Source organism: Procambarus clarkii, chromosome 35, assembly GCF_040958095.1.
Source record: "Procambarus clarkii isolate CNS0578487 chromosome 35, FALCON_Pclarkii_2.0, whole genome shotgun sequence".
Classification (NCBI taxonomy): domain Eukaryota; kingdom Metazoa; phylum Arthropoda; class Malacostraca; order Decapoda; family Cambaridae; genus Procambarus; species Procambarus clarkii.
The window spans coordinates 35,219,980-35,247,479 of record NC_091184.1 but is presented as its reverse complement, the minus strand read 5'-3'; the positions used below and the strand labels follow the sequence as shown (position 1 = coordinate 35,247,479).

At 42.2% G+C, this 27,500-nt stretch overlaps 1 protein-coding gene across 4 annotated transcripts in view; it reads right to left on the bottom strand.

Moving 5' to 3' along the window:
* Positions 1-27,500, bottom strand: part of LOC123750456 (5-hydroxytryptamine receptor) — a 136,144-nt gene that overhangs the window by 15,790 nt on the left and 92,854 nt on the right. For all 4 annotated transcript variants that reach the window (XM_069336313.1, XM_069336310.1, XM_069336311.1 and 1 more), the window contains one exon: positions 309-442. In XM_069336313.1, the coding sequence (XP_069192414.1) occupies positions 309-442 (134 nt within the window). The remainder of the gene's footprint in view (positions 1-308; positions 443-27,500) is intronic.

Below are 27,500 nucleotides of genomic sequence, written 5' to 3'. Positions count from 1 at the left end.
TGTGTGTGTGTGTGTGTGTGTGTGTGCGTGTGTGTATTCACCTTGCTGTGCTTGCGGGGGTTGAGCTCTGGCTCTTTGGTCCCGCCTCTCAACTGTCAATCAACTGGTGTACAGATTCCTGAGCCTATTCTAGAAACCCTCCAAAACCATCCCTTCCTCCCCCTCTTAACCTCGAAGATTCATCCTTCCTCCGCCTTGAAAACACCTCTACCAACCCCTCCTCTCTCTCTCTCTCTCTCTCTCTCTCTTCCCCTCACCCCTCACTTCCCTAGAAGCTGTCTCAGCCTCACCTCTCACCGTGCCCTTACCTCGTAGACAGCACCGAGAGGCATCACCAGGGCCGCCACCAGGAGATCTGCCACAGCCAGGCTCAGGATGAGATAGTTTGCCACTGACTGGAGGTTCCTCTCTAGCAGGATGGCCGCTATAACGAAGACGTTACCTGGAAAAGGAGAAGACGCGGGGTCTTAGGTGGTGTTGAGTGGTGTTACGGCCTGTTAGGCAGTGCTAGGTGATTGTTAGGTGTTGTTTGGTGTCGTTAGAAGGTGTTAGGCAGTATTAGCTGGTGTTAAAACGTACTTAACAATGTAAGATGGTGTGAGCTTGTTTCAGAGTTTGGTTAATGTGGTAAAATGATGTTACAATGTGTTAACCTGTATGTTGTAAGATGTTAGATAATGTTAAAATGCGTTAGACGACGCCAGTACGGGTTGATGAGGCGCTTATAACTACTATACTGAATAAATACTTAAGACAGCCTTACAAGACGTCAGAAAGATAGATTATATGTGTAATTACCTAAGTGTAGTTACAGGATGAGAGGTACGCTCGTGGTGTCCCGTCTTCCCAGTACTCTTTGTCGTATAACACTGTATGTGTGTGTGTGTGTGTGTGTGTGTGTACTTTCCTAGATGTGCTTGCGAGGGTTGAGCTTCGGCTCTTTGGTCCCGCCTCTCAACCGTCAATCAATTGGTGTACAGATTCCTGAGCCTACTGGGCTCTATCATATCTACATTTGAAACTGTGTATGGAGTCAGCCTCCACCACATGTGTGAGTGTAGGCGTTATGCGTGTGCGTGCGTGTGCGTGCATGCGTTCCTGTATTTATCTATTTACTTATAAGCTTATGTGCCTATGGCGTCTCTCTTTATACCGGAGAAACAGTCAATCAAAAACGATTTAATTTTTGTTCAGTCCTTTGAGGTTCAGTGACACGTGTTTTGTTGATTGAATTTGGCTGTTGGTGAGCGCCGGAGGCACGACACAACTCAAATTATTGTTCCTGTCGTACTAAATTAACTGTGGAGAGTGTAACTCCCCCAGACACGGGCTGGTGGCGGAGTATCGAATGTTCAACACCATGTTATTGTTCGGCTTGTTCTCCCTTGTGTTCATCACCGTCGCTTATAGTACGTAATACAAATCTCAAAACCAATGGTTCTACTACGAAGGCCTATATAGGCCTTAGTAGGCTATATAGGCTATAATTCCTATAACAACTCCTATTATTATTATTATTGACAAGTTAAATATAATACCTACAATAATAATACTAATAATCAAATAACAATTACAAAAATTTAAACCATTATATATAATAAAAATAAAATATATGAATAAAATTAATAACTAAAAATAATATATAATAAATTAAAATAAAATATTTTTAATAAAATTAATAATTATAACACAAAAAATTATAAAATTTGATTTATTATTTATATATTTTCACAACTAACTCGTGTAGGATGCATTTGGTTATTACAAGCAAGCCCAAAAGCTTCTGTTGCCTCAGCCACGTGCAACATTGCAGATATTGCTTCCACCTGTTTAAAATGATTAGTGCTGTTGTAAATATACCATTATGAGTCAATCCAGATATTCAGACAACGTTTGAGTTGCTCAATGGTCAATATATGGGATCACTAAGCTGTTGTCTGCGTGAGGGGATAATACCCATGTCTCTGCTGCTGCTGCTGCTGCGTTTCCAGACCTAAAAAAATGGGGGTCCACAAATTATTGGTCCCATTATTATGCATTAAGGTTTATAATGGTGTGAATAATTATCAGACACTCTGCATTTCTGGCACTCACTTTGGAAAACTTCATTTTATATATAACTATAATTTAGTTTTTGGTTAATTGTCCTCAGGATGAATATAGTGATTGAGTAATAATATTAATAATATATATAATAACATGTTTCAATAATAATTACAAAAAAACGTGCTTCAGTTATGTGTAAATATCCGCATTAGACAAATGAAACGAAAATAATCAGAGCATTTTCGTGATTTTGTGAATATTGGAATTCTGAATTCTTTGAAAATGTGTTGATTCATGAAAGCGGACTGGGCGATGATGCTGCTGCCGAAACACACGCTCTCTCTCTCTCTCACACACACACACTTCTTCGTTCTAAGGTTCCGAGAAGCAGCGCAACAAATGCACTTCTGTTCAAAGGCGCCCCAATAATCTGCGTGAGAACGTCGTTAAATTCAGGTCCTAGTGAACGAGCGCATGCTGGGCGGGCGGGGGGGGGGGGGGGGGGGGGGGGGGTTGAGCTCCAGCTCCCAGAGAACGACATCAAGCAAACTGACCTAGAGAACGACAGGAAGTGAAGGTGAGTGAGCTGGAGGTTCCTAAGAACGACAATAAGTTGGCCTGGGCACAATAGGGACCAATAATAGTTTCTGAGAGTGAGAAGAAAAAGCCCAAACAGTTCGACAATGTATTGCAAAGGATGAACCCAAACTTCTTCACAACTACATCACGAGTGACAGAACATTAAATGAGCCAATGACACAAGTCACAACCCAATCACAGAGCAACAATAGTCCGTGGAAGATTTTAGCAGACGATTCCCAAGACTGTGGAGATGGTTGAGCTATGTCGAGCTGGTTGGGCCAATTAAGGGCTCTCAGACACCTTTAAGGTTACCTGAGATGCTGTTCGGCACACTTAGAAACCCCCCAAAATCACCACCTAGGGACCTGACCAAGTCTCATGTACCAGCCTGTGGAAAACATACACATAATGTCACTGAAAATACGCGTGAGGAGCAACATATAGAGAGCGCCATGTTGCAGGTCAATGTCACTATTGTGTGCCCAGGGGTCTCAGGGCTCACACCAGGTACTGACAAGGCTCTGGTACTCACACCAGATACTGACAAGGCTCTGGTACTCACACCAGGTACTGACAAGGCTCTGGTACTCACACCAGATACTGACAAGGCTCTGGTACTCACACCAGATACTGACAAGGCTCTGGTACTCACACCAGGTACTGACAAGGCTCTGGTACTCACACCAGGTACTGACAAGGCTCTGGTACTCACACCAGGTACAGACAAGGCTCTGGTACTCACACCAGGTACTGACAAGGGCCCTGGAGCTCACACAAGGTACTGCCAATGCTCTGGTACTCACACCAGGGCTCATGTCTACCCATGCAAGGTGGTAGAAAACCTTGTGAGGAAAAGAACAATGAAATAACTGGATACAATGGTCTTTGTAAGGAAACACCGGGGATCTGATAGCATTCTATGACAGAGCGCCAGAGGTGAAGGAAGGTAGAGAAGGGGAGAAACCGAGTCTGGTCTTTTTTTTTAACAGCAAGAAGGCTTTTGATACAGTTCCAAACGAGACTATATCACAATAGTCAGCTACTAACAATGCATTCAATTTAGTGTGTTCGTGAATCCCAAAAAATGTGTTTGAAATGTTATTTTTTGAGCAGACCGTCCTCCTAAGGTTTCCCAACGTGAAGAAAAACGGTCAATTTAAATTGGTTTCTCCTAACCTACCAGAGGACCCAAAACAGAAAACGGGACAGTACGTCACTTTCGGCAGCCGCTTCCATTTTTCTAGTACGACAGTTTTTTGGCCTTAAGTAACGCATACGAACGAAATGCGACGTTCTCTGGAGCAGGACAGGTTGAGGGCAAATTGCATAGCCCAGCCAGACAGCATGTACATATTTACGTCTAAACTCACATATACAAGGCTGAAGAGATATAGAGTATCTACTGTGCATAGTCAACAATCAGCCACAGAAGATGATGATTTTAATTCTTTAACCAGCTCAAGTTATAATTACATCACACACACACACACACACACACACACACATATATATATAGGTCCAGAGGTCAGTTAATATTGAGAGAGTTCAGCACATCTCACCCTCAGGGCAGAAGGGATCGCAAGTTAATGTAATGTTTTAAGATATTACATGCTCTCTTTCGCAAAGTGGATACGTGACGTATTAGACACTTGAATTACTGGAAAACTGTCTAATACCTCCTTATCCCAGTTTCCCAGACGTGTCCTAGACGTTTTCTAGGTGTATCTTGAATGTGAGGTGAAATTTGGGAGGAAGAAGGAAGAATGTGAGGGGGTATTAGGAGGACCTCTGGCAGGATGTAGGTTTCTAAAAAAAAAAGGGGGGGGGTGAAAACGAGAGGAAGTGCTGGGGAATGAGCAAGAAAGCAATCACACGCACACACACGCGCGCACACACACACGCACGCACACGAACCTATTCCCCAGGGTACACGAACCCAGATAACGACCGGGGCGTATGGATAATAGGTCACCATAACGACTCATTCAGGGCGCTTCAGGCAATTACACAGTTCCCCACTTAAGGCGCACGCACACACACACACACACACACACACACACACACACACACACACACACACACACACACACACACACACACACACACACACACACACCCATCGTTAGTGTTGTGTGCTTATATATTATCGCTGCAATGTTTTCATTATTTGCATATTGCTACAAAAGCTATATTTACTTTACCAAACGTTTCGTATAAACAGAAAGGCGTTGAGTGTAAATTGCCGCCAACAATTAGGGATGTAACAAATAAAATTATACTTTATTATATATAGAGAGGAAATATATGTTTAGCAAATAATTTGTGGATAGAGAGAGAAACAGAGAGAGAGAGAGAAACAGAGAGAGAGAGAGAGAGAGAGGGAGAGAGAGAGAGAGAGAGAGAGAGAGAGAGAGAGAGAGAGAGAGAGAGAGAGAGAGAGAGAGAGAGAGAGAGAGAGAGAGAGAGAGAGAGAGAGAGAGAGAGAAAGAGAGAGAGAGAGAGAGAGAGACAGAGCCAAAGAGAGAAAATAAAGATATAGTTAATCATACACACCTTAATACACCATACTTTCCCCCAGGGACCAACAGATTGGGTAAGGTTGCCGATCTCTCTCTCTCGCGCCACAAAGAACTTGCAAACCTTCAGGTCTGTTTTACATTAGAGGGAGCTACGTGAGCGGTGGTTTAAGGTCCTACGTGCGCCACAGGCACAGGGAACTCCCGTGCGTCACCGGGGCGCTGGACTCTGTTCACGTTTGTCGGAGAAAAAATAAGATATGTGTATGTTTATGTTTATTAGTGTGTGTGTGTTTACTATTTCGGGATATATTAGCTCTTGGACCCCGCCTTTCTAACTTATTTATTTTTCCTCTGTTATGTCTGCTACATATATTTCCCTTTAACACACACACACACACGTATACACACACACATGCACACACATCCCCAGGAAGCAGCCTGTAGCAGCTGTCTAACTCCCAGGTACCTATTTACTGCTAGGTGAACAGGAGCATCAGGATCGAGCACCTGCTCTGAAGACCGTCCTTTCTACCATCAGCAGTTCAATGCAGTGAATAATTGCACTACTTTTGTCTTGTCACATTTACATTCCAAACTCTTCATGGACTTTTACAACTTTCTCGTCAAGTCCCTTCTTCTCATTCACAACTTTTACACTGAAAAGTTTATTGTGTGTGTGTGTGTGCGCGTGCGCGCTTATCTCCAAGCACTCTGCAAGATCTACTTGGAAGGTTGAGCGTCGGCTCTTCAGCCCCGGCACTCCAATATATTTCTTGTTTAATATAATGCTAAAGTAATTGTGTTAGCTTCGAGTCATTAATTACATCTCTAATATTAAGTTTTTTGTTGTATCTCTGTGGCACATCTTGATGTCTGGTTCTACTTTCTGTGGCACATCTTGGTGTCTGGTTCTTATCTCTGTGGCACATCTTGGGGTCTGGTTCTCATCTCTGTGGCACATCTTGGTGTCTGGTTCTCATCTCTGTGGCACATCTTGATGTCTGGTTCTACTTTCTGTGGCACATCTTGGTGTCTGGTTCTTATCTCTGTGGCACATCTTGGGGTCTGGTTCTCATCTCTGTGGCACATCTTGGTGTCTGGTTCTCATCTCTGTGGCACATCTTGGTGTCTGGTTCTCATCTCTGTGGCACATCTTGGTGTCTGATACTCATCACTACCTTCTAGTTCTGATATTTCTAGGTTTGAACTTTGTCTTTCAACTATTTTAACAATTTCCATAGAAACCTCACATTTCTTTAATATATATTCCTCTTCTCCTTGTTCATATCCCCTTCTAGTGTGGTGAGGTCTGGTTCCTTCAGTCTCCCCTCATACCTCAGTCTCCCCTCATACCTCAGTCCCCTTATACCTCAGTCCCCTTATACCTCAGTTCCCTCAGCTCGGAAAGGAGCCATCCTGCATGTCATTGCTTGCCCCTTTGTCTAGTAATGATTTGTGTTTATTTTTCAGTTCTAATTAACCGGAAAAAGTAATTATCAAAAGCAGGCACCGAACCGGGGAGGCAATGTAGCCATATAACCCCGTGAGCCTCTGTTTCCCTTCTGAGAGGCATTCCCTCATCCCAGACTCAACATTCTTGAAGATATACGAACCTTCTTCTTTAGGTAATCCAATTCCATTCTGACTTGGCCCATCGCTGGTGTACGCTGAGCGGCATCTAGGGAAGGCATCTCCTCATCTTACCTCTCAACCATCTCAGTCTACTGCCTCTTGGGTTCATCTGGTCTTTGCAACTTATGGACTCTTTGTATATCTTTTATTTCTATTTAATCATCTTGTCTATGTCTGATTACTGTAACAAGTCAATCTGTCCGGCCTTCTCAGTCGTATTCGATACGTTAGGAAACGGAAGCTCTGGGACAAGGGCCCCGGAGCTTATACCAGGTACTGACAAGGGCCCCTAAGCGCACACCAGGTACTGACATGGGCCCCTAAGCGCATACCAGGCACTGACAAGGGGCCCAGAGCACACACCAGGCACTGACAAGGGCCCCGGAGGGTACACCAGGTACTGACAAGTGTCCCTAAGCGCACACCAGGCACTGACAAGGGGCCCAGAGCACACACCAGGCACTGACAAGGGCCCCGGAGCACACACCAGGCACTGACAAGGGCCCCTAAGCGCACACTACTCGTTACCCCCTCCCATCTACAAGTTTCCATCACTTTCAGGTCGGTTCTGGAGAGATGAAGTGTCGTTCCGTCTGCCTGGTGCAGCCTGATACGACTCTCGTCCTAGTGCCTAGTATTTTACGCTGAAGATGTTATGGCGTCTCTCGTTCCTTGTGGCACTCCGGCCGCGTGCCTAGTGAATATTGATTGCATATATGTTCGTGTGTGTGTACTCACCTAGTTGTACTCTGCTCTGCCAGAGCTGTACTAGCTCTGGCTCTTTGGTCCCGCCTCTCAACCGTCAATCAACAGGTGTACAGGTTCCTGAGCCTACTGGGCTCTATCATATCTACACTTGAAACTGTGTATGGAGTCAGCCTCCACCATATCACTTCCTAATGAGGCTAAGGAAGTGACTAAGGCTGTGTGTGTGTGTGTGTGTGTGTGTGTGTGTGTGTGTGTGTGTGTGTGTGTGTGTGTGTGTATCAGTGCCAACCCAACAAGCTAACGACGTACATAGAATCACATCAACAACACACACACGCACATACGCACGCAACAATCAATACACGCACTTAGCAACACACGCACGCAACAATCAATACACACTCAGCAACACACCATGGCATCTAACGACGCCCCCACACCTAAGTGCCAGAAGGAAAGTACCTTTTTATTACCTCTAAGTGAGCATTTATGACCTTTGACCTGGACTATGGCGAGAGAGAGAGAGAGAGAGAGAGAGAGAGAGAGAGAGAGAGAGAGAGAGAGAGAGAGAGAGAGAGAGAGAGAGAGAGAGAGAGAGAGAGAGAGAGATAGAGAAAGGGAGGGTGTTAGGGAGTTGAGAAAGGGTTACGTTGCGTTCAAATTGGCTACTTTATCCGGGCTACACATGCCAGGCTCAATTGAAGGATGCAACCTAACCTAACCTAACCTGGGGAACACCTCTGCCCTCTTTACTCTGAAGAGGGATCAGAGAACACGTTGTGGTGTCCGACATCAATAAGTTAGTTATTTAAAAAAATCTGTCACATAAACATTTACGTCAATGTTAATGCTTTATTCAATTAAGCATCAAACAAGTAATATGAATATTAAAAAGTAATATATATATATATATATATATATATATATATATATATATATATATATATATATATATATATATCATTCTTAACAGGAAAATAATAAAAAGTGTTTTGCATAAAAAAGTATATCAAATTACCGAAGGTTATGCCAGTCTTAATCACCACAAAGATAACGTTAATTGTATTAAAATTGTTAGCAAACAATTACGAGTAAAATAGTTATGGGAGACAATTATAAGTGAACTATTATAGGTGAGCAATTATATTTCAACAATTACGGGCGAACCATTTCACTTCGGCGAGATAGTATAATTGTTTAATTGGGTAAACATGTGGACCAGCTTACCAGGTAATGTAATTAGGCCTAGTCTGCCTCTTTGTGGTTTGCTGCTTCTTGAATTTCTTTGTTTGGTTTTCTAATCTCTCGTTTTCTCTGTCTCTGTTTCTTTCTATTTCCCTGTCTCCTTCTCTTTGTCTCTTTCTCTCTTCTTGTATGTCTTTCTGTCTCTTTCCCGTCAATATTCGTATATACGAATATATATTGTTATATATTCCCGTATATTAACATTCCCGAAAGTTCTGACTGGCTTTCTCTCTCTCTCTCTCTCTCTCTCTCTCTCTCTGCCATTCTCACTTCGCCAAACTTTCACACTTTCCTCGGAAACCTAGGAGCTGAAGGTGAAAGTTAAACTACTTTCACTGAGTTATCCCAAGCCGCCAGGGAGGAGGTGTAATGGTGATATTCTTTATGTCATATACTCTCTCTCTCTCTCTCTTTCTCTCTGAAAACAACAGTGAAAGAACAGATGAATAAACTGAAAAAGGGAGAGGATGGGTACACAGAGAAAGACAAAGAGGTGTGTCAAGAATTCAACAAAAGGTTCCAGGGAGGTCTTCACAATAGAGCAAGGGGAAATATCTGGACTAAGAGGGGTGGTGTTTAACCAAACAGCCTTGAAAGATATTGAAATTATTAGAGATGAGGTTACGAGGTATCTGCTTGATCTAGAAGTGACTAAGGCTGTTGGACCTGATGGAATCTCCCATGGATGCTAAAAGAGTGGGCAGATGCACTTTGCGTGCCACTATCTATGGTCTATAACAAGTCACTGGAAACGGGAGACCTACCAGAGAGTTGACCGGGACGGCTAACGTAGTCCCGGTCAACAAAACGTACACCAGTTGATTGACAGTTGAGAGGCGGGACCAAAGAGCAAGAGTTCAACCCCCGCAAGCACAACTAGGTGAGCACACACGAACTAGGTTGTTACACATGACTGTTCCTTCACCGCCCGTAGGTATGGACTTATTAATTACAATATCGTGGGCGAGAGATAACGGTTGAACTACCCAATGGCTTGTTAAGCACGATAACGCCGCTGGTTAACGAGCCGTGATAAGGAAGCCAATGGTAAGGGCTGGATGATAGCCTCAACTGGGTATTTAGAGGTGATTAACGAGCTCTCTGGCACCTGGTACGTCAATCGTCAAGGAGGAATTGATTGTGCGTGATTGATTGGTGTGTGTGTGTGTGTGTGTATTCACCTCGTTGTGTTTGCGGGGGTTGAGCTTTGCTCTTTCGGCCCGCCTCTCAACTGTCAATCAATCAACTTCCCCCCCCCCCCATCACACACACGAAGCAACCCATAACAGCTGTCTAACTCCCAGGTACCTATTTACTACTAGGTAACAGCACATCAGGGTGAAAGAAACTCTGCCCATTAGTTTTCCGTCATCACCGGGGATAGAACCCAAACCCTAGGATTACGAGTCCCAAGAGCTGTCCACTCAGCCACAGGCCCCCTGTGTGTGTGTATATAAGCCTGGGAAACAGATTTCAGACATCACAAGTCCAACAACTAATTCAAGTCCATGGCAGGTCGAGGGATGATGTCCGGTCAACGAGGACACGACGATTAACGAACAAGATTAATAACACAAGGTCGACGTGGTTAGATTAGCGAGGTGTGAGGGATTATGCAATCTGGGAGTTAATTAGAAACGAACTACGTCCAACGTAACAAGGCAGGCCTTGGTCGGAGACCGGGCCTCGGGGCTCTCTGTCTCTCTCCCAAAAGCATCTGTAATTCACTTTACATACAATAATTGGTACTGACCGAGCAAGTATGTGGCGTGCATATAAATTGCTTCTTATCCCAGAACTCGTCCGATAAGGCTTCAGGGAGGCTATCGGGAAGAGTACTATGGTATATGGCTCAGTTTACCTCTCCTATGATGACAACGGAGAGATTCATATATTTGTTCGGTTCTTAATAGCATTTTTTGGCTATATATATATATATATATATATATATATATATATATATATATATATATATATATATATATATATATATATATATATATATATATATATATGTCGTACCTAGTAGCCAGAACGCACTTCTCGGCCTACTATGCAAGGCCCGATTTGCCTAATAAGCCAAGTTTTCATGAATTAATGTTTTTTTCGACTTCCTAACCTACCTAACCTAACTTTTTCGACTACCTAACCTAACCTAACCTATATAGATAGGTTAGGTTAGGTTAGGTAGGGTTGGTTAGGTTCGGTCATATATCTATGTTAATTTTAACTCCAATAAAAAAAAATTGACCTCATACATAATGAAATGGGTAGCTTTATCATTTCATAAGAAAAAAATTAGAGAAAATATATTAATTCATGAAAACTTGGCTTATTAGGCAAATCGGGCCTTGAATAGTAGGCTGAGAAGTGCGTTCTGGCTACTAGGTACGACATATATATATATATATATATATATATATATATATATATATATATATATATATATATATATATATATATATATATATATATATATAATGGATCGAACTTGCAATTAGTTTGATTTTTGTGTCTTTGAACTGCATTTTTTTCTGCCCAATCGCCGGCAGTTTTCAAGTATACTTGAAATTTATGGAAAATGGCTTAATGGTATTAGCCGTTCCTTTGAAATGGTTGAAGTGACTATATATTTTGGTCGCCACACTGTTGCAGAGTTATCAATTAACGAGTAATTCATCATTGAGTCCTAATTCTTGTAGACTGATTCATCAACGTGCTCAAGGGCGACGCATCAGTCATTTAAGACAACTGTTGATCGTCTTTGAGGCGTTAAATGGTGGTTGAGTTGTTTAATTATGTTGATGTGTGATAAATCACTTGTCTTGTGAAGAGTGGCTGGTTCTGTTAACACTGCCAGCTGTGATGTCTCGCTCGAATCATTCTCTCGAATATTGTTCGAATTATTCTCTTCAACGTCTCGCTCGAATCATTCTGCTCAACATCACTCGAATCATTCAAATACAAAAATACAAATACAAATATTTATTCAGGTAAAGTACATACATACAAGGAGAGATACAAAAGTTGATGGATTTATAGATAGAGCTAGTACATACAATGTCTAAAGCCACTATTACGCAAAGCGTTTCGTAGTGAATTCATCAGGGTGAAAGAAACTCTGCCCATTTGTTTCCGCCTCCACCGGGGATCGAACCTGGAACCTCAGGACTACGAATACCGAGCGCTGTCTACTCAGCTGTCAGACCCCTTTACTCACCTGTATGCTAAGACTAATATCCACATGTCTTCTACCACCAGCGTCAGTGTCCTCCCATTTGAACAAATCCACAAGAGCTGTGACGAGGATTCGAACCTGCGTCCGGGAGCATCCTAGACGCTGCCTTATTTGACTGAGCTTTTGTTCATTTGATGCATCACGCTATTGTAAGTCCTCCCATTTCTCTTAAGTGGGAAAGAAGAATTGATCTTGCTCCTGACCGGTATATGGTCTTGAAGTTTAAATATTTGAAAAATTCGCGCGCCGTCCCAATGACGGATGTGACGTCACTGCTGCTGAGGCAACCGTCATTCCGAGTCCTGTTAATATGGTCGAAACTCTCTTCATTAATATTGAAATCTAGCTGTAACGGTCAATGGTTATTATCCTTTTGGAGTCTGCTGACATTGAGAGGGGAATTGACCACTCTTGCGTGCCGCAGTCACAAACAAGACTTGTTATTGGTCAATCAAAAGTCTACACGACCTTCGGCAACTTGTTGATATCGTTACCTTACATCGCCAGAAAGATTCTCGCTTTATTTATGTCCATTCATCCGGCCCTCTCATTGGTCGGCGGACTCAGCTCACGCCTGATTGGTCGGCTGACACAGCTCACGCCTGATTGGTCGGCTCACACAGCTCACGCCTAATTGGTTCATTCGAAAAAACTCAACTCTGATTTGCCAGCTATCTGATTTGAATGAAATATTCTAGAAATTTCACTTATCTCTCTAGCTTTCATAACCAATACATGATAAAGATATTTAAATAATAATGTACCGTTTAAAAGTGGTATAGAGTCTTGTATTTACTTGTATTTCCAGATCTGAAATACAAGTACAGCTGAAAAGATGTATGAGGTCCCTAAACTTGCCCTGAAATGTATTTACTAATAAAAAAGCTTTAATACAATTGTATTATAATTATTATTATTATAACACTATATGAGCTCAAGTTCATGAAATTCAATCAAAATTCCTGGAAATTCTGTCCTCGGGGCGATAGAGTTGAAAACCCTGCACAAATACCAGGGAAGGAACGAACTTACGAGCCACGGGCGATATACTTATATATAGGGTCTTCAGGAGGCAAGACAGCTGCAATCAACGCGGGCGCTAACCACCTCGTTAGAAGTGGCGACGCCTGTTAGGTCGTTAATGGCGTGACACTTGAAGGACTGTTATCGTCTCCCTTAAGACTCACACGATTACAGCTGCTATATTGAGTCTTATTTTTTTTTGTTTTGTTTTTTGCTTTATTCAATTTATTGATTGCATCAAGATGAAACGCAAAAATTTCAATGAATCTTAATTTTGCAACAAAAACATTCAAACGAGGACAAAAAGTCTCAAATGAGGACAAAAATCCTCAAATGAGGACAAAAATCCTCAAATGAGGACAAAAAACCTCAAATGAGGACAAAAAAATCACAAGCGAGGACAAAAAAGTCTAAAACGAGGACAAAAAAGTCTCAAACGAGGAGAAAAAATTATCAAACGAGGACAAAAAAGTCTCAAACGAGGACAAAAAAGTCTCAAACGAGGACAAAAAAGTCTCAAACGAGGACAAAAAAAAACTCTCAAACACGGACAAAAAAAAGTCTCAAACAAGGAGAAAAAAGCCTCACACAAGGACAAAAAAGTCTCAAACGAGGACAAAAAAGTCTCAAACAAGGACAAAAAGTCTCAAAAGAGGACAAAAAAGTCTCAAACAAGGACAAAAAAAGTCTCAAACAAGGACAAAAAAGTCTGAAAACCCAACAACAGCCAAACAAGTCTTAACAAAAAACTTGCTATATCAAAAAAAAACAAAGACAAATTAAATCAAAATAATAAGACAAATTATCATAATTCCTGGTGGTAGTTTCGGGGATCAACGTCCCCCGCGGCCCGGTCTCTGACCAGGCCTCCTGGTTGGTGGTCTGATCAACCAGGCTGTTGGGGGTCGCGGCTGCTTACAACCTGACGGCCGGTAGTATTAAGTGAGAAGAGAGAGAGAGAGAGAGAGAGAGAGAGAGAGAGAGAGAGAGAGAGAGAAACAGACAGACAGACAGACAGACAGAGAGTCGACAGAGATAGCGAGACATAGACATTTAACCAATTAATAAACTCTGACAAAGACAAGATAACAGTTGAATGGATTCTTAAGTACCATTCTTGCTATCGTAAAAATAACCATCAAGGATGCTATCATCCATTCCGTCGATCTTGCTATCGTACTTGCTGTTCCCTCACACGACCCCGCCTCATGATATCGGGCGCGCTATCGTAATTGCTATCCTGCTTGGTATATCCCACAGACCCCCCCCCAATCCCTGAGTATGCTTAAACTACCTCTAATGAGCTCCTTGGGTAGAATTATGGTATGATATACTCAGCCTTGAGTATATCAAGACTGCAAGGGTATGATATAACCTTCAGCGTGAATGCTGGAATTGCCTGCTGCCCTGAACATACCGGGGAGTATATCAGAGTCTACTGGGTCTCTGATTATTATACTTGGAGCGCCTCTGCGTTATACATTGTATACGTGTGTATGCGTGTATATGAGAGTAGAGAGGGAGGGGTAGAGGCAGGTCATTACTCTAATAGAATAGAGCTAACCTTGCTCTATCTTCGAGTGGCTATCTGTTTGTGTCTAAATGGTGATCTTTAGCTCTTGGGTCCCGCTTTTCAGTCACAGGGCTGTGAGGATATACTGCTATACACTTTTCACTGAAGAATATATTACTCCCCAGGATCCTATGGGTCTCTCTCTCTCTCTCTCTCTCTCTCTCTCTCTCTCTCTCTCTCTCTCTCACGAAACAATACTCTTTTCAGAACCGCCCATTACCAGGGAAGGAATCGAACTCTCTGTGTAAGGCTTTGGGTTCCAATGTTAAAAGCACTCCGTAAATTATTTTTAAAAGCTTTCCTTGATTCCTCCATTTTTTAGGATACAATAGCAAGAATATATATATATATATATATATATATATATATATATATATATATATATATATATATATATATATATATATATATATATATATATATATATATATATATATATATTTGCACTAGAAATGGTACCCGACGAAACCTTGGTATCCCCCTTTCTCTTCCTTCACCTCTATTCCCTCCCCTTTCCCCAATTTTCCCGACCTTCGTCTCTCTCTCTCTCTCTCTCCCCTTCCTTTCTTCTCTCCCATCTCCCCCATTTCCACCTCCTCTTCCTCTTCCCCTTCTTGAAAACAGTCGTTCTTGTCCTCAATCCGAACACAAGTTGATCTTCCTATTAATCTACTGATCACATAGAAAGAAGTTTGGGGCTGCCACACACGACTCACACACACATGTTTGTTATTCAAACATCTGCGTCAAATATACCCGTGTTTGTTGTCAATATATCTGGCACATGCAGGCGCGGGGCAGTGTTGATGTCAGGTATACACACACACGTTTCAGTGAATCTATGGATTGTATGTACATTTGTGAATAGAGCTTCCTGAGTGTTGCAGCGTCGCGATCAATCCTGCAACACCTCATAGCCATGATGTAGCCCCCCCTCCATGCATACGACTTATGTCTGCAATACGGTCTTGTATGGTCTGCATTGCAGACCATGCAAGGGGTGGCTCATGCAAGACACTAAGTGAAATCACTCATCCACATCACCAGTCGCCACTGGAATGGTAGTCAGTGTGTGGGGACTACATACAACTACCTATTTTCAAATGGTGATCAGACATGACGCTAAATGGGCCACATTAGTACACATTTCTCCCACTAACAACCATCACAACACCCACAACTACATCATTGAGTTGTATCGTTTGTACCCCCCCTCCCCCGCTTTTCCCGTCAAGGGAAAAGCGGGGGAGGGGGTTTTTATTTAGGGAGGCGGCGGGGCGGGGGAGGCGTTTTTATTTATTTGTGGAACACCTAGACCTACGTCCGGCAGTCCCCTTCACCCATGAGCTAAATCATGGCCGGAATTCGACCAAATATTTTGCCAGAGCGGGTGACTTACTGTGTTAGGAGGGTGGGCAGCGGCCCGTGAGATTGTTCTTGGAGAACACCACGTTTCATGGATACAGCTGTTCTCCTGTTCTCAGTCAAGGCTAAAATTAAACACCGTCACATTCCATATATAAACGGAATCAGGGGTTTTAGGGTGTTGTGGTTCGATTCAGCTCACATACGTGTGTGTGTGTGTGTGTGTGTGTGTGTGTGTGTGTGTGTGTGTGTGTGTGTGTGTGTGTGTGTGTGTGTGTGTGTGTGTGTGTGTGTGTGTGTTATGTCTCTTCTTTATGGAGCTGTGTTTGTCGGCTGTATAATAGCGGTCGGCTAAACTACTCGCATTTGCCAATTTATTTTTTGGCGTGAGTTTTATGAGGCGTGTGCGTGTGTGTGTGTGTGTGTGTGTGTGTGTGTGTGTGTGTGTGTGTGTGTGTGTGTGTGTATGTGTGTGTGTTTTGTTTCATTCTACATTACCATATATTTTTCTGTTGTCGGGTTTCTCCTCCTATCCATCTTATTTTCTTCCTATTCCCGTCTATCCATGTCTATTTAACTCTCCCTTCCTTCTCTTATATGACACTATCCCTTTTCCTCCCTCCCATCCTCTCTCCATCCTTCCATTCCCTTCCTCTATTCCTTCCTTCTTTCCTATCTCCCTCTCCCTTCCACCTATCCTGAAACCTTACCTCTTTTCCTTCTCCTGCCCCTCTCTCTCTCTCTCTCTCTCTCTCTCTCTCTCTCTCTCTCTCTCTCTCTCTCTCTCTCTCTCTCTCTCTCTCCCTCTCTCATCCTCCTTGCCCGTCATTCCCGTTATGAGTTTCAGAACGTAAACTTTAAATTACACGGACGTAAAGGCTAAGGGTGCTGAGTTTACATTAGGTAGCGACCATTGGCAAGATTAAGGGCACTGAGTTTACATAAATGGCGACCATTGAAGAAGTCGAAATAGAATACAATGTTGTCAAACTATTCAGTAATTAGCCACATGACAATTCATAATTGTATCTTTTATACTATATATAAAGTTAATATCTATTATATAATATAAAAGTAAAATATTTATTAGTGTGTTCCTGCTCTTTATTAAAATTATTATTATCATTATTAATATAGGGGGGTACCACCTCTGGTGCAATTATAGGGACCCACAGCCTCAGAGAAGGGAACACAGAGCATTCAGGGAAAAACTTGCCATTTAACTCTGAATACGTAATGTGTTATTAATAATATTACTAATATTATATTTATAAATATTAATAATAATATTATTATTGAACGTAAGTTGTTACGATCTATCGCAAGAGATTATTGCTATAAGTTGTGACTAATGAACCTGGTGCTAGTCGGCATTTCCTCTCTTGTATATGTGAAGGTTAGTCTAGTCATCAGCAGATGCTATAGAGTTTAAGAAGTTGAAGTAGACATTCTTAGTATATATACTTTTATATATCGGTTACAAATCTCTCTCTCTCTCTCTCTCTCTCTCTCTCTCTCTCTCTCTCTCTCTCTCTCTCTCTCTCTCTCTCTCTCTCTCTCTCTCTCTCTCTCTCTCTCTCTCTCCCCCTCCCCTTGTGCTTTATTTTATTCACTCCCTCCCGCCTCCCTTACACCCTACCTCACCCCCATCTCTCACTCCCACCCCTCACCCCTCACTCACTCCTGTCCCATCTCCCCTCTCCCTCACTAATCTCCCTCACAATCTCCCTCCTGCTCTTTCTCTCCATCAACAAAGACACCCAAGACTGCTGCTCTGACAACAATGTCCCACTTAAAAATCACCTCTTCAACCACTCGTTAAACATCTCGTTAAATACCGGTGTGAAATACTCGCTAAATCTTACTTAACATACTCGCTAAGCCTCGTTAAACTACTCTTTCGAATACTGAGGACCTGGATAATACAGGTATGGTTTTTATAATGAGGAAGGGATATGAGGACAAGGAGCTGGGATATGAGGACAAGGAGCTGGGACATGAGGACAAGGAGCTGGGGTATGAAGACAAGGAGCTGGGTTATGAGGACAAGGAGTTGGGATATGAGAACAAGGAGCTGGGATATGAGGACAAGGAGCTGGGGATATGAGGACAAGGAACTGGGGTATGAGGACAATGAGCTGGGGTATGAGGACAAGGAGCTGGGATATGAGGACAAGGAGCTAGGATATGAAAACAAGGAGCTAGGATATGAGAACAAGGAACTGGGACATGAGGACAAGGAGCTGGGATATGAGAACAAGGAGCTGGGACATGAGGACAAGGAGCTGGGGTATGAGGACAAGGAGCTGGGGTATGAGGACAAGGAGCTGGGATATGAGGATAAGGAGCTGGGACATGAGCACAAGGAGCTGGGATATGAGCACAAGGAGCTGGGATATGAGGTCAAGGAGCTATAATAATAATAATAAAATCAATAGATGTCGTGACAAGGATTCGAACCTATGCTCTGGGTACTCCCAATCACACGCTTTAGACCACTACGCCACGACAAGGTACACGAGGATTCCAACCTGGCAATTCTACTGAATCCTCCAGGGTTCCTGAGGCTTCCACTGAAGCCAAGTCGTGGGCTTGGAATAAGAATCCAGAACCTCGGTTTGAATCCTCCCCGTGTAGAACAGTTAATGAACTGTTATTACTCCCAACGAGATAAACTGTGTTAACTGCCCAGTTAACAGAGTGTGGGATCACAACTGCTTAAAGTTGGCCCATACTGAAGGACATAGTTGCGTTTGGTGCGCACGCGTGTGTGTGAAGGGGAGTGTGTGTGTGTGTGTGTGTGTGTGTGTGTGTGTGTGTGTGTGTGTGTGTGTGTGTGTGTGTGTGTGTGTGTGAAAGCAAACGATGCCCATTTGCTTCTGCTTCGGTCGGATTCGATCCCCCAGGACTTACGGCTACGTATCGAAGTCGTTCACGGCTTGACCATGGAGTGCTCTCTCTCTCTCTCTCTCTCTCTCTCTCTGGCAGAATGGAACACGATCTAACTTTTTTCTGCCATGGAGCATGAAGGGTAAAATTGAAGGGAGTTGAGGGCCCAGAGTGGCACCAGTGGCACTCGATGAAGTATGGCGAGTGGCACTGAGTAGTTACCCCCAGGCATGCTGGAGTGGTGCCATGTTGATCCCTTTCTCCTTTACGTTTGGACTCTTCTTATGCGCCTATACCCTTTCCTTTATTTATTATCTATCCCATTATCTATCCCATTTGCCTCTCTTCCTTCTGTCTCTCTTTCTCCTCTTTTTACTGACACCAAATTGTCTTGTTTGCTCATTTTTCTTTCATTTTCCCTTTGCAACATTCTATATCTATGTTAATTCGTTTTAATGTTTATTCCTTGAGAGACAACTGGACATTCGACAGCAGTATACTTATTGCAATATGATCTAGCAACCCACATTGATTGCAACGAGCAAATATGCTTCATCAGACACCCTGCCCGATCCAGGTGAATATAATCCAATATATTACACACAGAAATCACAATTACGTAATGCATCAAATGAACAAATCCACAAGGGCCGTGACGACGTCTGAGATGCTCTCGGAAGCAGGTTCGAATCCCCGTCACGGCTCTTATGGATTTGTTCTCCAACATTCACCCTAAGCTGATCATTGGATAAGTATTTCAAGAACTGACCTGGTTGCTTAATCGACCCTGATTCCAATTATAGCCCTAAATCGCTCCTGTGAGACTTATTCCACCAAACATTCTTGCTGTTCCCTGGAAGTAAGCCCAACCACTTGGGCTGGAAGGTAGAGCGACGGTCTCGCTTCATGCAGGTCGGCGTTCAATCCCCCGACTGTCCACTAAGTAGTTGAGCACCATTCTTTCCCTTCCTTATCATCCCAAATCGTTATCCTGATCCCCCAAGTGATATATAGTTTGTAATGGCTTGGTGCTTTCCCTTCATAATCCCCCCCCCCCCCTCCACCCTCCCTGGAATTTAATGATATCAACCGCCCTTAATATCTCTGGAAACGTATTGCAACAAAGACCGTGACTACTATCTATTGCGAAGGGAATTGTAATTGACTTTAATCTATCTTTACCTCAATAGATCACCCTGAGTCCTAATACAATTAGTGGCGGGAGCTTCCTTAACTCAAACATAATGGCTAATAAATTAACAGGAAAATTTGATTAAACTCGATTCAGTTACGTGTCCATGATTTGCAAGTTGGGATTTTTTAAAAAATTGTTGTAATCAATTAGACGATCATTCGTTGAAACCTTTTAATATTAATAACGTATTTGGGAATTCTAGCGATAGAAGGCTGGAATGGGGTTTTATAGACGCCAGCTTGAGTCAGAATCAATAAAATTTAGACACACTTTAGGATCAGATGATTTATGAAAAAATTTCACAATGAGGATAGCTCTATCCCCCCTAAACACACACACACATAGGGGTCTGGTAGTCTGGTGAATAGCGTGCAGGGCTCGTAATTCTGTGGCGCGGGTTCGATTCAAGCACTAGGCAGAGACAAATGGGCAAAGTTTCTTTCACCCTGAATGCCCCTGTTACCTAGCAGTAAATAGGTACCTGGGAGTTAGTCAGCTGTCACGGGCTGCTTCCTGGGGTGTGTGTGTGTGGTGTGGAAAAAAAATTAGTTAGTAAACAGTTGATTGACAGTTGAGAGGCGGGCCGAAAGAGCAAAGCTCAACCCCCGCAAGCAAACCTAGGCGAATAAAACTAGGTGAATACACACGCACACACACAGACATAGAATGTATTAAGTAGTGTTGTGGAGGAGACTGACTCCATATTCAGTTTCAAATGTAGATATGATAGAGCCCAGTAGGCTCAGGAATCTGTACACTAGTTGATTGACAGTTGAGAGGCGGGACCAAAGAGCCAGAGCTCAACCCTCCCGCAAACACAACTAGGTGAGTGCACATACACACGCTCAGATAACACACAGAGCCAAAAGCGAGAACCAAGAGCTTAAGTTAGACACTTCAGAGGTCAATAGGTAAGTACACTCCATATTCACACACAATCATAATTGTATTCCTCCCTTCTCTTGCATCTCATTAATCAACATTATGCAACATTCTAAACCGCAATGAAGGACGTAATTACATTTCATATTTTGTACCACAGAATGAAGCAGTCAACGATATTTCGCATACAAAGATGATCTATTTTCATGTAAAATATCTAAGTCAACCAGTTCTTAAACAACAACCACTCCGTTACAAATGTGACGTATTAACATAAAATGAAACAACGAAATAATGACGTTTCTTTTACCTGCCTTGATGGGTTGTCTGGGTTTGTACTTTACAGGCAAACAAAACAGTTGTATTTTGCACGGAGTAGCTTATCAAGAGAATGGGACAGATGACGCGAATGATCCAGGAACGACTCATCTCGTGAAACCAATGAGTGAACTCACATACGTCGCCTTGACTCACCATACATAAGTTTAAAGTCACCATTATGACATTAGAATCACCATACACGGATCTGAGAACACCAAATGTAGTTAGGGCTGAAAAATCGCAATATGTTGGTCTTGGAACCACTGAAAATCCACAAGTCACTAACGAGTAACCATCGAAAAGCCCTGACCTGAAACTGACCTGGAGAAAATTGTATATACTGTCTGAAATATATGATTACAGCAATTCTCTATAAAGTTAAATGACAGCTAACGAGGCGTTTATTTAACACCAAGAGATCTCGCAGTACGCCGCCCTCTCCTAATGTCAATTACGCGCCAAAATCTAATCAGTACGCCAACCAGAAAGGGGCCAAAAATATGGTCCGAATCACCTAAAACTATATAGGCACGGGAACTATGACGATTCCGCGGATTCACTCAATTAAGAAATAGCTGTCAGATGGACATGTCCGCTTAAGCGGATATGTCCACGTGGCAGAGAGAGAGAGAGAGAGAGAGAGAGAGAGAGAGAGAGAGAGAGAGAGAGAGAGAGAGAGAGAGAGAGAGAGAGAGAGAAAGAGAGAGAGAGAGAGAGAGAGAGAGAGAGAGAGAGAGAGAGAGAGAGAGAGAGAGAGAGAGAGAGAGAGAGAGAGAGAGAGAGGAGACAGAGAGAGAGACAGAGAGAGAGACAGAGAGAGAGAGAGAGAGAGAGAGAGAGAGAGAGATGAACCAGACAGGAGGAAGACAGACAGACAGACAGAGAGGAGGGAAGTACCAGATAAGAGAAAGACATTCAGACAGAGAGGGGGGAAGAACCAGACAGGAGAAAGACATTCAGACAGAGAGAGGGGGGAAGTACCAGACAGGAGGAAGACAGACAGACAGACAGACAGGAACACAACGTGTAGTAAGGACATCATCCAACCTTAACAACCACTGGAAATAGGCGAGGAAAATATAACTAAACTATATATCCGGGTCACAGACCAGTCAGGAAATTGTTCTCTGGCATTTAGTAATGTTCTGCAGATTCAGAATTTTTTTTATATATTTTTTTTTTACAATACAGTTTTATTTTAAACAGTTGATAACCCTTATCCAAACACTGAGGATTTATTGGTCCACAGATTGTACAATTAACAAATGATAATTTGACCCCAAAAATTATGAATACTAAATAATTAATATACACTATAAATTATGACTAAAATGGTATATAATAAATTAAAATAATTATTAGTCATGAATAATGTAAACAAAACTTAATGAACATAATTACTTTTAAATGGAAATCAATAAGAATTAATACGAAGATTAAACAATACTCATTAACATACAATTATTAAATAATCAAAATAGTTCTTCAAAAGCCTTTTTTTTAATAAGTAGCTTTTAACACAAAAGTTATAATTAATTTCAACAATACCACCATATATTCACCTTACTGAAAAATAATAGACATGTAAAAGCAAGATCTGCAATGCTTCAGAAAACTGTAAAACTGTGATATATATATATATATATATATATATATATATATATGCGAACAAGCCTGAATGGTCCCCAGGACATATGCAACTGAAAACTCATATATATATATATATATATATATATATATATATATATATATATATATATATATATATATATATATATATATATATATATGTATGTATATATATATATATATATATATATATATATATATATATATATATATATATATATATATATATATATATATATATATATAATTTAGTCCTGAACTGAAGTATACCTGTCAGTTGGTCAGAAAGCATTGGACTTACTGACCAACTGGCCTTAATAACCTTCCTGTGGTTGGTAGGCCTTAGGCTTTAAGCACTATATACGATGTTTAAGCACTACACACACACACACACACACACACACGTAAATACACCCCACAAAAACTCTTTTACATAGTCCTTATTTTCCTATATTCCTGCCCTGTCATTACCACAAGAGCCCAGCATACTAGCCTCTCGTTATCCTGCCCTCTAAGAATATATATAACCCCTCCAGTATATACTCTACCTCCCCCCCCCTCCCATGCTATAAACACCATATAACACCCCACAACAAACACTCTCCCCCGACAAGAAAATGGCAAATACCCCAGTGTCAGACGGAACTAGGTAGGCAGCTTGTCATCTCACGCCACTAACGTCACGGGTCACGCAACAGGTGACCTTGGCGTGACCATGGGGGAAGAGGGGGAAGAGGGGGGGAAGGGAAAGTATTATGAGGTGCATCTGTGCGACAGTGTCGACTGTTTTATGAGGCGTCGACACTCTTCTTTCTCTCATTCTCTCGACTTCTCGCCAAGTCGGGAGTCTATGGCTGGCTGCCCGATGGCTTGAGTTCCGTTGTGGGTGGAAGTATAATTTTGAATAGTTGAGAGAGTTTGAGGTCGTTACTATGGGCGAGAGAGAGAGAGAGGTCACTACCGTTGGAGGTAGTTATAACAGTTTAGAGCGCTTACGAGACTGTTATGGCTGTTGGGAGCAGCGGGGTATGACCGTTGAAAGTGGTTATACGACTTTTGAAGGCGCTTATGAGAGTTGGAGACGGTTACGGCCGTTGGTAGCGGTTGAAGGCAACAACGACGGTTGATAGCGGTTGCAACGGTTGAAGGGAACTACAACGGTTGAAGGGAACTACAACGGTTGAAGGCGGTTGGAGGTATTTACGATGGTTGAAGACCACTGTGATGACTGCGGCTCTCAGCCCACCTCGGACACCATGGACGCTCAGGCAATTTGGGCGCCAAATGACCAAGGCTCCTGAGTCATGGCGCTGACTATACATCCTTGCCATTTGCCTCATGAATTACAGAAACCACTTATGTAATGTATAGATATACACATGTATGCATTCTTGCCGAATTACATACACGCACAGGCAGAATAATACACCTACCTGCAGGTATAATTTGTATAAACACAATGAGTCACAATAACGTGGCTGAAACGTAGTCGTTTCTCCATCAGAAGACGACGTTTCGGTCCGTCCTATAGTCTATACATGTCAATCTTATACAAGTCTATATATGTCAATCCTATACAAGTCTATACATGTCATCATCGTCTATATAAGTGACTGTTTCTCGTTCCCAACCCAATATAAGGCTCCGATTTCAGTTGTATTATATATGATTATTTTGCAACAGGTAACTCATACTCGATATCAGAGGGTATGATATCGATATCAGAGGATATGACTCGCAGAGAGGACCCGAGAGCTGGAGCCCTGCACATAGACAAAACAAATTAGTTAAAGACGTACAGGCAAGTGAGCACATACATCCACCTGTCCCAAAGTCATCCACTTTGCAAGCTTCATTGAAAACAAAAGTGAAAGAATTCGACTTTTGTACAAATCTTCAGAGCTTTTGACTACATCCATCCGCTCTATTGCATCGCACAAAAGGTTTCGTTCGCTATACAAAAGGAAGATTGAAAGGACATTTGTATTCCCAGTGATGTGGTGGCGTCAGATCATATTATCTGTATTATATGGTGCGTCAGATAATATCTGCGTTATATGGTGCGTTCAGATCTTATTCTATGCGTCATGTGGTGCGTTAGATCATATTATCTGCGTCATATGGTGCGTCAAATTTTATTCTATGCGTCATGATATTGCGTCACATCATAATATCAGTTTTACCATGATTAAAAGCTCTTCAACTCTCCTCCCCCAAAAGCAATAGAGCTAATGTTGCTACAATTCATTGTATTTTTTGCTTCTACTGTTAAAACTACAACCACTAAATCAACTACCACTACATCAACAACCACTACAACAACTACCACTTCAACTCCCACCTTTACTATAATTTCGTTACCACTATTTAAGCTAATTGAAAATAATAAAAAATAATAATAATAATAATCCCAAGGGGGGGGGAGGAGGAGTTGTGTGAATCCTCTGTTAGGCTTCAGTTTAAGCCTCGAGAACCCTCGAGGGTTGCAGCAGAACCCCAGGTTACAATTCTTTTGACCATATCGTGGTGCAGTTGGCTAGAGTGTGCATCTGGGAATACCCAGCGGATAGGTTCGAATCCCCCCCATCACGGCTCCTGTGGATTATCTCATTGATATATTAAGGATATTGTGATTTTTCTGTTTAATAATATTACAAATAATAATAATTTTCGTTGTTTCAAAAAGTTGGTTTCCCGGACGATTAGAATGTGTGAAGGCCAGTAGTAGTAGCATCACCACGAGCGGAGATAATGCAGCATCTCTCCCCCCCCCCCCCTCGCTCTTCCTGGGGTCAGAGAGAACGGTGCGGAGATCACGTCTCCACACCGGAAACAGCTGGGATGCTGTGCTATCAGCCGCAGTGACAGATGCTGAATATTCTCATCTCCCTCATTACCCAAAATTCCAAAAATACACATATATACCCAAGTGCCTGTAAATATGACCCATATAACCAGCCTGATTCAAGTTCAAGTATGTTTATTGAGACAAGAAAGAAATATATCTCAAAGGGATAGAGTAGCTTAGGATATTTCTACCTCCCATTTTGCTTGCAGCAATGAAGACTTGTTACATATGAAACATACAAGCATCAGTTTGAAATATGTACAAGGACCTCTGACAAAGTCAAAGGCGTCATTACTGTATGCATTAAACAGAAAACTCGGTGATTGATAGGTTGGACAAAGAGGCTAGGTAGTGCCTATTATAAGAACTACAGAATCTTGGTGATTCTGTACCACCAGGTACCATGCAAGATGAGTCTGGAACCACCGGTGCCGTAAGAAAGGTCAAACGTCTTGCCTATTAACTTGAATGCAAGATGCAAGCTATTGAGTCTGATTGCAATTTCCCTGTGCTTACTTCTCCTACATATTCAAATTTGATTACTTGATTATATGAAAATAATAAGAAGTTTGAAATGGTCGCCAGAAAAGCCTTGTGTCTAGACAAAGTCTAAACAGAAGAGGATGAGTAGAGGCAGATGAGTATGAGTAGCCACAGAGGAATATGAGTAGCCACAGAGGAATATGAGTAGCCACAGAGGAATATGAGTAGCCACAGAGGAATATGAGTAGCCACAGAGGAATATGAGAAGCCACAGAGGAATATGAGTAGCCACAGAAAAGCATGAATAGCGGTAGGCGTCGGTTCAAAAACAAATATCTAAATTTTTTTTGAACATTAAGAGAATGAAATAAACAAGAATTTCTTAATTAACAACAGAACTTAATTTTTTTTTTTGCCCCGATTTCCCTGGATTGGGAACGTTAAATATTTCTCTCTCTTTTTTTTCTTTATTTTTTTTCGGGCTTCATGCATGGAAAAATGTATTGCATTTAATAGCCGCTGTATTTTTCCAGCTGTATGAAGGTTTATTCTGGGTAAACGTGATCTTATCTGTACGTTACTGGCTCTGTGTTTGTGAGTGTGTATGAGAGATATAAAAGAGAAAGAGAGATATATAAAAATATAAAAGGAGAGAGAGAGAGAGAGAGAGAGAGAGAGAGAGAGAGAGAGAGAGAGAGAGAGAGAGAGAGAGAGAGAGAGAGAGAGAGAGAGAGAGAGAGAGAGATATGAGAGACATATCTCACGTAGCTATATATAGCTCTCAACTGCAATCATAAAATTGACAAACTTTTCTTCCAAGTGATGCTCAAAAGCTTCCACACTTACAAACTTACCAGACCCCGGCATAAATTATCTTGAAGCTGCACTCGTTCTCTGCTTCAGCTGGACGTCTCCTAGCTGTGCAAGCTCCCCATGCTGGGGATTTCCTGTTGGCAGTCTCTAATTCCGCCTTGGGCACCCGCCTGGATCATCGGGCCCTAAGTATTGGTGTTGCTCTGCGCCTTGCCGCCCCTATCTCCACCGAGCACCGGTGTATCTGCGGCCATGCACGGGCAGACCAATACGGCAGCCATGGTCTCATCTGTCGTAAGACACAGGGAAAGATTGCCAGACATGAAGCAGTCAATGACATCATCAAGAGAAGTTTGGCTACAGCTGGGTGTCCAGCACAAAGGGAACCCCAGTTGTGCAGACCTGACAACAGCCAAAAACGCCCAGATGGAGTCACCCTGCAGCCATGGAGGGAAGGTAAACAGGTCGTATGGGATTACACCTGTGCTTCCACATTGGCTGATACCTAT